This window comes from Equus caballus, chromosome 28, assembly GCF_041296265.1.
Source record: "Equus caballus isolate H_3958 breed thoroughbred chromosome 28, TB-T2T, whole genome shotgun sequence".
NCBI lineage: Eukaryota > Metazoa > Chordata > Mammalia > Perissodactyla > Equidae > Equus > Equus caballus.
In genome coordinates this window covers 10,362,052-10,375,309 of record NC_091711.1, presented here as the reverse complement: position 1 = coordinate 10,375,309, position 13,258 = coordinate 10,362,052, and the positions used below count along the sequence as shown (strand labels likewise).

The 13,258-nt window shown below is 43.9% G+C and overlaps 1 protein-coding gene across 2 annotated transcripts in view; it reads left to right on the top strand.

Annotated features, from left to right (window-relative positions):
* The window catches only part of E2F7 (E2F transcription factor 7), a 38,356-nt gene that overhangs the window by 9,306 nt on the left and 15,792 nt on the right, over window positions 1-13,258 (top strand). For both annotated transcript variants that reach the window (XM_070253617.1, XM_001489175.5), the window contains exons 4-7: window positions 2,374-2,542; window positions 6,793-7,083; window positions 8,352-8,510; window positions 9,941-10,075. In XM_070253617.1, coding sequence (XP_070109718.1) covers window positions 2,374-2,542; window positions 6,793-7,083; window positions 8,352-8,510; window positions 9,941-10,075 — 754 coding nt within the window. The remainder of the gene's footprint in view (window positions 1-2,373; window positions 2,543-6,792; window positions 7,084-8,351; window positions 8,511-9,940; window positions 10,076-13,258) is intronic.

Below are 13,258 nucleotides of genomic sequence, written 5' to 3'. Positions count from 1 at the left end.
CTTCAGAATGTATGTTGATTGAAAAAAGCAAGTTCCAGAAGACTAAAAGTAAAACCAAAAACCCCTAAGCAAGTTAGTATATGGGAATAGATACATAGGTGACAGAGTGCTTTAAAAGTGGCAAGGAGATGATAAATACAAATTCAGGAGAGAGGTTACTCTGTGGAGTAGGCAAATCTAAATTAATAGTATTGTTCTGGTTTTTGGATTGGGAGGTAGATTCATGAGTATTAAAGATATTACACACGTGATAAGTGTATTTTATATGACCAAATATTCTATCAAATGGTAATAAAGAACCAATTTTTAAAAGAGATATTACTCAGTAATTTTTAGTGTAATAAAGGGATCCTAACCAAAAAGCTTGAGAACTACTGTTCAGGGTATACGCCTAGTGGTGAAGTTCCTAGGCTGTCGAATGTACAGATATTCACAAGATAATGCCAGATTGTTTTCCTAAGTGCTCTTTGCTTCCACCAATAATGTGTAAACATTTATTGATCCACAGATCCTCTCTGACACTTGAAATTGTCGAATTTATTAATTTCTGCCAGTCTAGTGGGTGTGCAGTTGTGTATTGTTGTGGTATTCCTTTGCTTTTCCTTGGTTACTAATGAGGTTAAACTTCTTTCCAGTGTGTACTGGCCACCATGTTCTTCCTCTTCTGTGAAATGCCTGTCCATGTTCTTCGCTGATTTTTATAGGGTTGTTTTTCTTTTCGTAATGATTTGTAGGAGCTTTTTGTACGCTCTTGGAGCTAAAGCTGCCTCAGTCACATGTCCGCGTTTCAGTTGGTGCGCGTCTCGCCCCTCTGTGTTGCTGCCTGTGCTCAGTCGTCCCCGTTCCGTCTCTTCAGCCTTTCCTCTTCCCCTGAGCTGGCGGTGCTGCCTCTGCCGTGTGTCGAGGTTCCGTTTGTGCGTGCCTCTGTTTCTGGGCTCTTTTCTGTTCCCTTGGCCAATTTTTCTGTCCCTACACCAAGACCGCATTGTACTAAGCGTTGCTGTCAGATAAGCAAGAGCCTCAGCTTGTTTTCCCCCACAGCGTGTGGGCTCTTCTTCACCCTCTGTTCTTCCATCCATACGTCAGATTGAATTGTAATTGAAATTGCGTTGCGTGTACATTAATTTGAGAAGAATTACCTTGTTTATGATCCTGAGTCCTCCTATCCGTGAATATAGTATATTTCTCTAAGCTTTAAGTATGTTTCTCTAAAATCTAAGTTTTAGTATTTTATGCAAATTTTTGATAGATCTGTTCCTAAAAGCTTTATCCTTCTTGTTGCTGTTGTAAATGATGTCTTTTCTCTTCATTTTCGTTACTATTGTATAGCAGTGCAGCTGATTTTTTAACGTCTTTTCAGCCACTTTGCTAAATTCTCTTAATATTTTTAAGAATTTGTCTGAGATTTTTTTGTTTTTTATGTAAACAATCATGTCTTCTGCAGAATGAAAGTTTTACTTACTCCTTCCAATTCCTGTGCCTCGGTTTCTTTTGCTTCTTATGCACTGGCTGGAATTTCCAATATGGTACAGAAGAGCAATGATAATGGGCATCCTTGTCACTTTCCTGATTTTAACGGAATGCTTCCAAGGTTTCCCCATTAAGACAGATGTTTGCCATTGAGTTTTTATGGAAACACTTTATTACAGAAGTTCTCCATTTCTGGTTTTCTAAGGGCATTTTTGAAAATCATGACTGGGTGTTAAACTTATCAAATGCTTCTTCTGAAGCTATTGAGATAATCCTATCGCTTTTCTCCTTGAATGAGATCATTGAAAAGCTTTTTACTTTCTCAGGGCTTGAACTGAGCCCTTTTCAAATATGGCTTGATGAGACAAGGACACCAGTTTTGTGTACTTACAATAAGAAAGAATACGGAAGAATAAGATTTAGCTGACCTTGTTCAGGTCCATCAAGCCTTGGTCAACTGTAAAAAATAAAACAGTATGATAACAGTGCAGGCCCGTCCGTCTCAACCTTTCATGTCCGTAGGCATCACCCCGGATCTTATGAAAAGACAGACTCTGATGCATCAGGTCTGGGATGAGGCCTGAGACTCTGCATCTCCAACAAGCTCCTGGTGATGCTGATCTGCAGCCCAGAGAGCACACCAGTAGCAGTCTACATACTAACTTCATTGTTTAAGCTTTTAACCAGCAGACTCAGCCTCAAATTGCAAAGGAGAAAAAATTCAGTCTAGAGAAAGCAATAGGTAAAACGTTAAGAAAATTAGATTAGGAAATATCTTTTATCCAGAATCTGGGAGGGTATGGATTGGGATGTCTCTCCAACTAGCCAATACCCACCATTGCACTTTCTCTGTTAGAATTTTAACCTGGCGTCTCCACCCTCCCTTCTGTCTGCCCTCTGTAGCTTGATGTTGTTGGGGACAGTGCTGTGGACGAATTTGAAAAGCAAAGGCCAAGCAGAAAACAGAAAAGTTTAGGACTCCTGTGCCAGAAGTTTCTAGCTCGCTATCCAAGTTATCCCTTGTCAACTGAGAAAACTACCATCTCCCTAGACGAAGTTGCTGTCAGTCTGGGTATGTATCATCAGATTACCCGGAGCCATCTCCAGGTACAATGGAAACTGGCTTCCCTGGGCAGGCTGAGGGCTGCGGCTGCCTCTTGTGTTAAGTACAGAGTGGGCTCCAGGAGAGCGAGGACAGAGCCGACGGAGCTGCCGCCTGTCAGCATCAAGAGTCTCATCGTTACGCACAGAATTCCAGGGAGCCTGCTAGGCCTGAGGGAGGGGCAAACAAAAATTTGGTTTTTTTAACCTTAAAAAATATTTTTACAAAAGACTCACCTTATAAACTAATATCTACTATTTTAGTTCCATCTTTTTCAGACAGACGCAAAAGATATTTAGAAATATCTGCTGTTCGTTTTTAATAATGCTTCTAGGAGTTCAGAACTGGTGTTCTGTTAAAGCAAGAGCATCAGGTTTGAAGCTCTCTAGTGTAACATTCACAGCAAGCCTGCCAAACTAGAGAAAGCACATCTGGACACAACTCACACAGCAAACTTTATAACGGGGGAGTGCATGTGTTCCCGTGGCCTGGGCGTGTGTGACATGCCGCAGTGTGTGTGCTGTAAAGGTACGTACAGCTGCTTCAGAATAGAGACCCCTAGTGGACATGCATTGCGGTTGGTTTCAGGATGAACGTATTGTTGGCAATCAATAAATAAGCAGAAATCACAATGATTTGAAGATATCAGGGTGTCCCCTTAAAAAATTAGGAGGGTTTACATACAGAAAAAAAAGAAAAAAGTCCCAAAGGAATCAGCTAAGTAGGCCTTAGGATAGATTATATTTTTAGTTTGTTTGTTAGTCCTCTTTCTTCCCATAGCCCAGAGAAATGTGACCCAGTAGATGAGTGTCAATCTGAATTATTCAAACTGATGGCTAAAGAAATTGTGTTTGCTGGAAACTGAGATAATGAGGAGGCAATGGGCTGTGATGGAAAGACCATGGGCTGGGCTTTGGGTCAGACAGGGCTGGATTGGAAGCCCAGCTCTCCAATTTGCAGGCTGTGAGAGCTTTAAAAAAGTTAATGACCCTTTTTTCCTCTATAACATATGGACCGTAGTCCCTCCCTTGTAGAAACCTAGCAAGGTTTGGGATAATGGCAGTAACTGCCTAACTTGGGCCCGGCATGGTGACTCTTTTTTTTTTGAGGAAGATTAGTCCTGAGCTAACTACTGCCAGTCCTCCTCTTTTTTGCTGAGGAAGCCTGGCCCTGAGCTAACAACGTGCCCATCTTCCTCTACTTTATATGTGGGACGCCTACCACAGCATGGCATGCCAAGTGGTGCCATGTCCGCACCCGGGATCCGAACCAGCGAACCCCGGGCCGCCGAGAAGCGGAACGTGCGAACTTAACCACTGCGACACCGGGCCGGCCCCCCCCGGCATGGTGACTCTTACTGTTGCATGGAACAGTTTCTACTGAGCCCTTACTCGAGGCACCCCCCCCTTCCCCAAGCTGCCCTGTCAGCCCCTGCAGCCCAGAAGAGGACAGGCAGTGCTTTGGGGCCATTTTGGAACCCAGAAGCAGAATACAATATTCTGGCATATGTAGCAATGAAACAGGCAGGGGAAAGTGACCCAGCTGGACATAAGCTTAGTATGGACCGAGTTGAGGGCCAGGGTCCTGGAAACTAGTCTTACAGAGGATGAGGGTAAAACAACAGATCATGCGGTGTCTTCCCAGGCAGCCAACTTCTATCAGGGGGCCTTGCATCAATGTCAATGCAGGAGACATAGGATTAGATGTTGGAAGGCTATGCTGCAGGTCCCGGGAGGACAGAAAAGCGGACCCCTACCCTCATGCGCTGCAGATCATTCTGCAGATCTGCATATTATGACTGCCTGGAGCAGAACTCCAGAGATTTTTGCAGTAGCTTCCTATTGTCTCATGATCACCTAGACCTGCCAAGTGAATTTGCCTTCTCTCTTCATGTGAGATCAAAAAAGGGGGTCCCTTCCTAGAAGCTATTTCAGTGGTGACCATCTTTTGGGATTGAGTCTAGACTCCCTGCCACATGCCAGGTCATAAGCTATAAGACCATATTTTAAGCATGAATGTACAGAGTATTCAAATAGCTTTGTTTCCAGATTCTGGTCCCATGTAGATTTGATATTATAGGTAAGAAGTCAAAGAACTGGGAGTGACTTTAGTAAATGAAAAATCTTTTGCACAGCCTAGGAGACTATTTTACTGGGCTGAGATGTTCTTGATAAGCTCCATCGGAGGCCAAGGGAAGCATGGTAACGATTGGTGAATCCTTGAGGGCATAACTCATGCCGTGACTAGGATTAAGAGGATTGCCTGGATACAAAGAAAAAGAAGGCTGAGTGCCAGGGAAAACCTTCCTGACAGAGCAAGCCCCAGAGTAACCTACACGTCTTGAAACCTCTGAAATGGAACTTTGTAATGCACCAGCTTACACTTAATCCAGATGAGTGATTATCCAGACAAGCAGCCACACATTGGCCTTGCCCGTACCCACTACCAAACACCCATTTTTCATATTAAGCCTCATCGTACTCTCCAAGTGGTCAGAATCTTCCTGTATTTTCCCGTCTTAGGATGTCTAGCCACTAGGTGGAGACTTAACAGCTTGTATCTCATCCAAAACAACAAAACAGCCGGGCATATGGCTGGCCCTGGGGTGTCTCAGTTGCATTCACATGACATTTCTAATGGGAAGGTTTATAGAATGTTACTCTCTAAACAAGATGTGTTAATATATGAAAACAGACTGGAATGAGGAACCAGGCGGATCTGGACAGGGGGCTGCTGACTGCTCCTGCCAGCACCTTCCAGCAGGCATCTGGCACCAGAACCTGAGCTGGTGAGGGTGAAGAGCCCTGTGGGGTCATGAGCCGAAATGTGCTGATTGACAGTAAATGCCTCTTCGTGCGTATGATAGAACTTCCTCTCAGCTCCAAACTGTTCATTGTAATTTGTTCTGTTTCTCCTGTTAAGTCTTTGAAGGGCCCAAAGCCGCACTCACTGAGTCTGCCCTGATTCTATCACAGCTCCTAGCTGTGGACAGAAGAGGGCATTTTTGCAGCTGGGCGGGTTTTCCGAGAGACGCCTGGAGGCCCTTGTTGCGGATACTTACACAGAGCACAGGGGGCCAGTGCGTTCCAAAGCCTGAGGGCCTGTTGCCCAACAGGATGAGTCAGAGACGGGAGATTGTTTATCTGTATCTGCTGTGACCTCTTATGCTAACAGGGACGTTAGGTATCTCCAGTGCCTCGCAGGAAGTGTTTGCAACATAATATACAAACAGTAGATAAAATTAACTCCTGTTAGAGACCCCTCATGTTTATGGTCACATTTAATCCTCATCATTTTATGAGATAAATACTAAGGCACAGAAAGGTAACTTCCCAGGATTACCCAACCAGTAAGGCATAGCGCAGGGATTCAAGTCCAGGCAGCCGGAGCCCGAGGCCCCCACGATTAACCAGCGTAAATATTTTTAGTAAATTCGATAGACCGCTCGTAATCCTATCTATTTGGGGCATGTTGGGAGAGTGGGTAGGGCACTGATGGACTTGGTGGCCGGGGCTTTCCTGTCGGGCTGTTTGGCAGGATATGGTGCCTGGGAGCACGGGGAGAATTGTCGATGGCCGTTGCAGCCCTGCAGTAGCTTCCTCCAGCAACTTGAGGAGGCTGCCCAAGCTCTTAACTCCTGAGCTTCCCGTGCATAATAGGAAACAAAATGTTTACCATCTGTTTTCCTTACTGAGGCATTAAGAGAGTTAACAAGGTAATTTTTTCACATCATTCAAACTCCAGGAATGGACAGTATTGTCCAATAACGAGGTATCAGTTACTAGACACAATTTGTTTTGTAGTCTGTATAGTTAGGAATACAAGTCGAAATCAACCACCCAGCATTCATCAGACATCCATTACTATAACGTGTGTTGCACAATTCCACCAGCTTAAATATGCTGAAAGGCTGTGTGGTTTGCTTGTCAGGTCTAAAGAAAAGTCGCTCTACCATTTATGTAATGCAGATGGAACTCTGGTCCATATCTAGGTGGATGTTTATCCTAGATCTTATTGAGGGTTGGATCTCAAGAAGAAGAAAGAAAAATCATTTCTGTTGCTTGCATCCTTACAGGTTGAATTTCTTGAGCATCCACACCTGCTGGGCATTATACTAGGCATCATACAAAGTAGTTCACAGACATGACCCAAGCCCTCAAGAAATATAGACTAAAACATGGTCATCTGCATGCTGATGTTGGCTTCTGTTTTTCAAACAGGTGTTGAAAGGAGACGTATCTATGACATTGTGAATGTGCTGGAGTCACTGCATCTGGTCAGTCGTGTGGCCAAGAATCAGTATGGCTGGCATGGCCGGCACAGCCTGCCAAAAACCTTGAGGAACCTCCAGAGACTAGGAGAGGAGCAGAAATATGAAGAGCAGATGGCACACTTCCAACAGAAGGAGCTAGACCTGATGGATTATAAACTTGGAGAACATAAAAAAGATGGCTATTCAGATTCCCAAGATCAACAGTTATTGGATTTCTCTGAACCCGACTATCCCTCCTGTGAGTCCAGTGTAACCCCATGAGTAGTGGCAGAGAGAAAGTGACGGTCTCTTCTGAAGAGATTCACTGCTAAGATGAGAAGCGCCGGAGTGACACGCTTGAGAGGGATATCCTCTTATTCTCTCGACTAAAGAAAGGGAGACAGATGGCTCCACAGCTGGGCTGCCCACTGGCCTCCCTGAAAGCCTGTCCAGGGGCAGTCCACTTGGAGTTGGGTGTGTGTGGACTGTAGGTCGCCAACAGTGCTCCCGTTTCAGATTGACAGCCCCATGCTGATTCTATTTGTGAGCCTTTAGGGAAAATTTACTTTGGAAGAAGTTATCTTTTCAAATAATTCAATTTTTTAAATTATATATTGAAGTAGATTACCTGGAAAAGAATACCATTAGCAGAAAATGGTGATTAGAAAGATAAACAACCCTGCTTTCATTTGATGCATGATTTTTTTAACTTATATCCACATTGTTCTTCCCCTCCCAATTCATATTTATCTTCTTCCTGTTTTACCCATTGATCTTCATCATTCTCAGCCTACTCCCCATTGCTAAGATGATAAAGTGTAAGTTTCACTCCCATTTCACTTGCAAATATAAGAAATAGAAAGGGAAAGGTGGGCCTGGTGTTCGTTCTGTTTACTGCCCCATGCCTTTTACTTTCACCCCATGAGCCAGTTCTTGTCCTAATAACCAGAGGGGACAGCCATCTGTCAGGGGTGTTTTGCCTGCCGTCTACGGCAACACACGTCTAATCAGTGTGTCCTGTTTGTTTATGATTTATTTCTTCATCTGTTTCTGAAAAGAAGAGGAAGAGGTGGGCGCCTACTACATTTAGGGTATATTCTACGTAGTGTGGGCACAAGGAAATAAAAATGGAGTCCTTGCCTTTGAGGAGAGTTGATGTTCCGAAAACAACCCCTGACCCCTGCCCTATCCTTTTATCCTCTAAAACTAATCTTTTCAAAAAATTGCTTCAGGAAAACTCCCTCATGATTCTATCCTATGAAGTATGATGCAAAGCATTGAGTGGTTTAAAATGCGTATTTCAGAGTGGATGCCCACTCTAGAGTAATTTTATGAGCCACAAGAAAACCCCTCTTCTTTCTTTATGAGCCAGCTGTCTTCTGTGATGTGCATCCAGCAGGCCTCTGCGTGGAACGAGAGTGATCCTTCCATTTGCTGGTAGCGTTAGATACTTCTGGCAAACTCTAAGTACAGTCTTTTTTGTGGTAAATTACATGTTTTGATGCTTTTGTTTCATTCCCTTTGTAGCATCTGCAAACAGTAGAAAAGACAAGTCTCTGAGAATTATGAGCCAGAAGTTTGTCATGCTGTTCCTCGTCTCCAAAACCAAGATTGTTACTCTTGACGTGGCTGCCAAAATACTGATAGAAGAAAGCCAAGATACCCCAGACCATAGTAAATTTAAAAGTAAGCATCTTCACCTACATCTTGCACAAAAAGGGTGAGATTTCCTATGTTGATATATTCTGTCTCTGAGATTAAAAGAGGGATTTTTTGAGAAGCATGATCCTTCCTGCACTCATAGAGGTCCTTGATGCCTTGAGAGGTAAGTTAGTCACGAGCCAGAATGCCCATCAAATTTGTGTGAGACACCTTTTCCTCGGAGTAAGAGTGGCTGGTGGAATGCCATCCCACAAATGCAGGTCAGGGAGGGTGTGAGGGACTGTGCGTTGCTCTTTAGTATCACTGCATCCAAGACGGAATGTCTGAGTGTTCTTTCCCCTTCTTTCCTCACCCCTGCATACTCTTCTGATGGGTGGAGATGAAAGTTGTCTACAGGTAAGAACCAGAGGAAAGCAGGGCAGGGTAGGGGTGGTGGGACATGGCTGCTGGACAAGGACAGCATTTCTGAGTTTCACACCCAGTGCATCTTCCTTTTCTGTCAAGCACAGCGCCTGAGCCAAATGCCCTCATCTGCCTGTAACTCTTTCAGGCCCTAGGAAGCCATGAGGTCAACATTCCAGCTTTTTTTTCCAGCTGGAATGATAGCCACCCTATGGAAGAAATGACTAGATAAAATCCAGCTCTATCAGAATTGGGAAGAAAACTGTACCTGGGGTGAATGGTTGATGTTTCTAGATAAGAATCAAAGCCCCTTTGCTTGGTCTTAGCACTGAGGTCAAGCGGGTTTCCTGCCTGTAAATGAACTTCTTGAATAGAAAGTGTTTTGTGGGCATGGTCCTGCCTGTTTAATGTGCTACCTCCCTTCTGAATTTCTCCTCCAGTGCATGCATTTTAAAACGTCCCTCTTAAGACTCAAGGAACGCCCATTCCACCCCTCCCCCACTGGGGGGCAGGAACGCCAGGGTTTCAGGTGAGGAGCTGCCTGTGTTTAGCACAGTCGTACCTCGTAACCAGGAGCCCCACACACCCCGTGTGCCCAGGGGTGCAGCCTCACAGGTAGCTGGGGAGTCCCTGTCATTTTCACAGCCCAGGTGCCTGGAGGAGCTGGCGCCGCCACCTCCTGCTAGGAGAAACTCAGGGCAAGCTTTTGACATGCCGCATATAGAATTACGGTTACTGAGCCCTTAATTACAGCTCCTTTCTCTCCCTTGGTGTGTTTGCAATCACGGTGCTCCCTGCTTGTCACCAGCTGCCTTTTGTAAGAGGTGTGAAGTGGAAACGGAAGGACACACTGACCTTCCCCTAGTGTGTGTCTTCAGATACATCAGAAACATCAATCCTGGGTGATTTCATGGAGAGCCATTGTCTCCATCCCACCCCACTGCTTTCCCCTTGAGGTTTATATGGTGGCTGAGAAAAGTGACCTGTCTCGTAAACTAAAATGGAATGGTGGCTCAGACAGCATGACTGTAATTGTGTTTTCCATCTTCAAGCAAAGGTACGCCGCCTCTATGACATAGCCAATGTTCTGACCAGCTTGGCTTTGATAAAGAAAGTGCATGTAACAGAAGAGCGGGGCCGCAAACCAGCCTTCAAGTGGATCGGGCCCGTGGACTTCAGTTCCAGTGGTAAGGCGCCATGGTTGTGCTAGGAACCTGTTCTGTTTGTAATCCCTAATTCCTTTTTCAAATCACACGTCCACCACGTAGTGAGACTGATCTTCATTTCCCGTAACGCACATCACGTTCGAAATTAGACTAGTGCTGTCGCTCTTGGAACAGGGGGCACTAGTCTGCAACTGCTGTGTGTGGTTGGCTCACACGCGGTGGGAAGGGAAGTCCTGCGAGCTTGCAGCCCAGGGCTTTCTGTAATAGTAAATTACAGCTCTTTAGCGTTTTTTATTTTAGTCCAAAGTTCCTGGAAGTTTAGGACTGAGGATTAAAAATGACGCTTCTTATGAACTCTGGTTGTTTCTTCATTAGAAAAATAAAATATTGTTTTTCTTTGAAATTCCAGGTAATGTAAACATTATGTCAATTACTATCACAAAACTAATATGTAGTAAGATGGCTTCTAAACAGTGTGGATGTAATGAATACCTTTTTTATAATTTACTTAAAAGGCTACAGACATCATAATTTTACTAAACTACAGCAAAAGAGGGTTTTCTCTTCTACTTATTTCATAGGTAATATCTGAGCAATCGAGAGCTGGATCCTACCGCACCAGCCACTTTACATATAGCTCTGCTGCCTGGAAAAAGCCATTAAGTTATTTTTAAATTACCCTTCCAATTTGGGCATTAGTGGTATAAATTCCTGCCACTTAACCCAGGCGTATAAAAGATATACCTCTCTACCTCACTCATGAGACATTATTCACTTAGGATCTAGGTGAAATCACTTAAGATCAAGTATAACTAATTCAGCCCAGCATGTGGACTGCATGATCACTATACTAAATGCCATGGGAGATTGAAAACATAGATGACGCGCTCCCCCCTGCAGGAAACAGACAACTTTGCCATTTTCCACTCTTCTGCCTTTGGCTTCTAGTCTTTTCATCTGTGAGGCCCTCTTCTTTTTCAACATAAAAATGTTGTTGATCTTCAAGATCTGGCTCAAGTGTCAACTCCTCCATGAAGTGTTCCCTGATTACCCAGAGCAGTGTCTCAGCTGAACTACTGCAACTTCATATTGTGAAAATTACAGTACAGTTAAGCAATACGCATGGTGGAACTGGCTCTGTAGGAATTCAGAGAGGATATGAGTTAAGTTCTGATGGACTCTGTTGGGTTTTGGAGGGATGGAGAGCGTTTTAGTTGAAGGAACTAGATACCTAAGAATAGCTGGTTTGTGTTGGAGAGACCAGCCACCCTGATTTAAGTGGAGGGCAGAGGGTGGAAATGATGAGAAATAAAATGTGTTCAGTTGAGACCACGTTTTGGAAGGCCTCAAAAGTTAAGCCAAGAAGTTTGTACTAGATGTAATAGGCAGAAGGGACAAGGGGTCTTTAGATAAAGAGATTGAAAGAGAGGAAGGACTCAAAGGTGGTGGTGTCGTTTTGAGGAAAATAAGACAACTGGAGAAATGAGCGGGTGTTAGGAGGTCAAGGAGTTTGTGGATTTGCAGAACCAGTGGAGAGCTCTGATCTGATGAGGGAAAGAGGGCTGGGAACCAGGTCAGGAACCTCAAAATAAACTTAATTTTCTCTGCCCTTCAGAAACAAGACCCCCTTTCTGTATTCCCTAGTTCCATTACTGAGGACACTGTCGTCATCAACCCAGCAGTCCAAATCTGGAACAAGTTCTTTGATTCCTTGGTTCACTCTCCTTCAGTCCTTGATGAGCAATTCCTCACAGTTAAACTTCGTAAATGTCTCTTTCCTCTTCTCCCCACCATCATGGCCTTTGCTTCTAACAGCTTTCTTGAGGTATCATGACATATGATAAATGGCACGTGGTTAAAGTTACAATTTGATAAGTTTTTGTGTTGTATGCACCTGTGAAATAATCCCCACATTCAAGATAATGACCAGTCACCCTCCAAAGTCTCCTCTTGTCCCTTCAGGATTCCTTCTTCCCTGCCCCCACCCCTAACTCTGGGCAACTACAGATCCGCCGCCTTTCACTCCAGAATCATTTGTATTTTCTAAAATTCTTTATAAGCGAATCATATACAGTCATTGCTCATTATTCACAGGTCCATATTTGCAAATTTGCCTACTCACTAAAATTTATTTGTAACACCAACATCAGTCCTCAGGGCATTTTCTCATTCACGGACGTGCAGAAAGTGGTGAAAACTTTGAGTTGCTGACACATGTGTTCCCGGCTGGGCTCGCAGCAGTGCTCTGCCTGCTGTTTCAGCTCTCGTCCTGTAAACAAGTGTCCTTGTTGTGGCCTTTTTAAGGCCATGTTTTCATGTTTTTGTGCTTTGTGTTGGTGATTTTGCTGTTTAAAATGGTTCCCAAGTGTCATACTGAAGTGCAGCCTATTGTTTCAAAGTACAAGAAGCCTGTGTGTGCCTTAGAGTAGTCCCCTTTCCTCGCAGGGGAATCGCTCCAAGACCCCCAGTGTATGCCTGAAACCAAGGATGGCACCAAACTCTGTGTATGCTGTGTATTGTCCTACATGCACATACCTATGGTAAAGTCTAATTTATAAATTAGGCACAATAAGAGATTAGCAACAATAGCTAATAATGAAATAGAACAATGATAACAATATACTATAATAAAAGCTACTATTAGATCTTGGCAACTTCAGCATACAATTTTTTTCTTTCCTTTTTAAGTTGAGAACTTCCACCCTTTCACTTAAAGAAAGCACTTTACGGCTTCTCTTTGGCATATCTGAATTGCCAGCGTCACTACTCTTGTGCTTTGGGGCCATTATTAAGTAAAATAAGGATGACTTGAACACAGGCACTGCGATACCGTGACAGTGGATCTGATAACCAAGACGGCTACTGAGTGACTAACGGGTGGGTGGTGTCTATAGTGCAGATGTTCTGGACAAAGGGATGACTCACATCACGGGCACAACAGCGTGGGGTTTGATCATGCTCCTCAGAAGGGCGTGCAATTTAAAACTTATGAATTGTTTATTTCTAGAATTCTCCACATAATATTTTCAGACTGTGGTTGACTTTGGTTAACAAACTGGAAAGTGAAACCCTGGGTAAGGGGGGACTACTGTACAGCCAAAATACATATTCAGGCATGAGTTCTAGTGCAATGGCTGAGTTCAGTGATAATGGATCAATCTGTATTAATTAAGCTGTCTTTAAATAGAAGCACATGCAAAACAA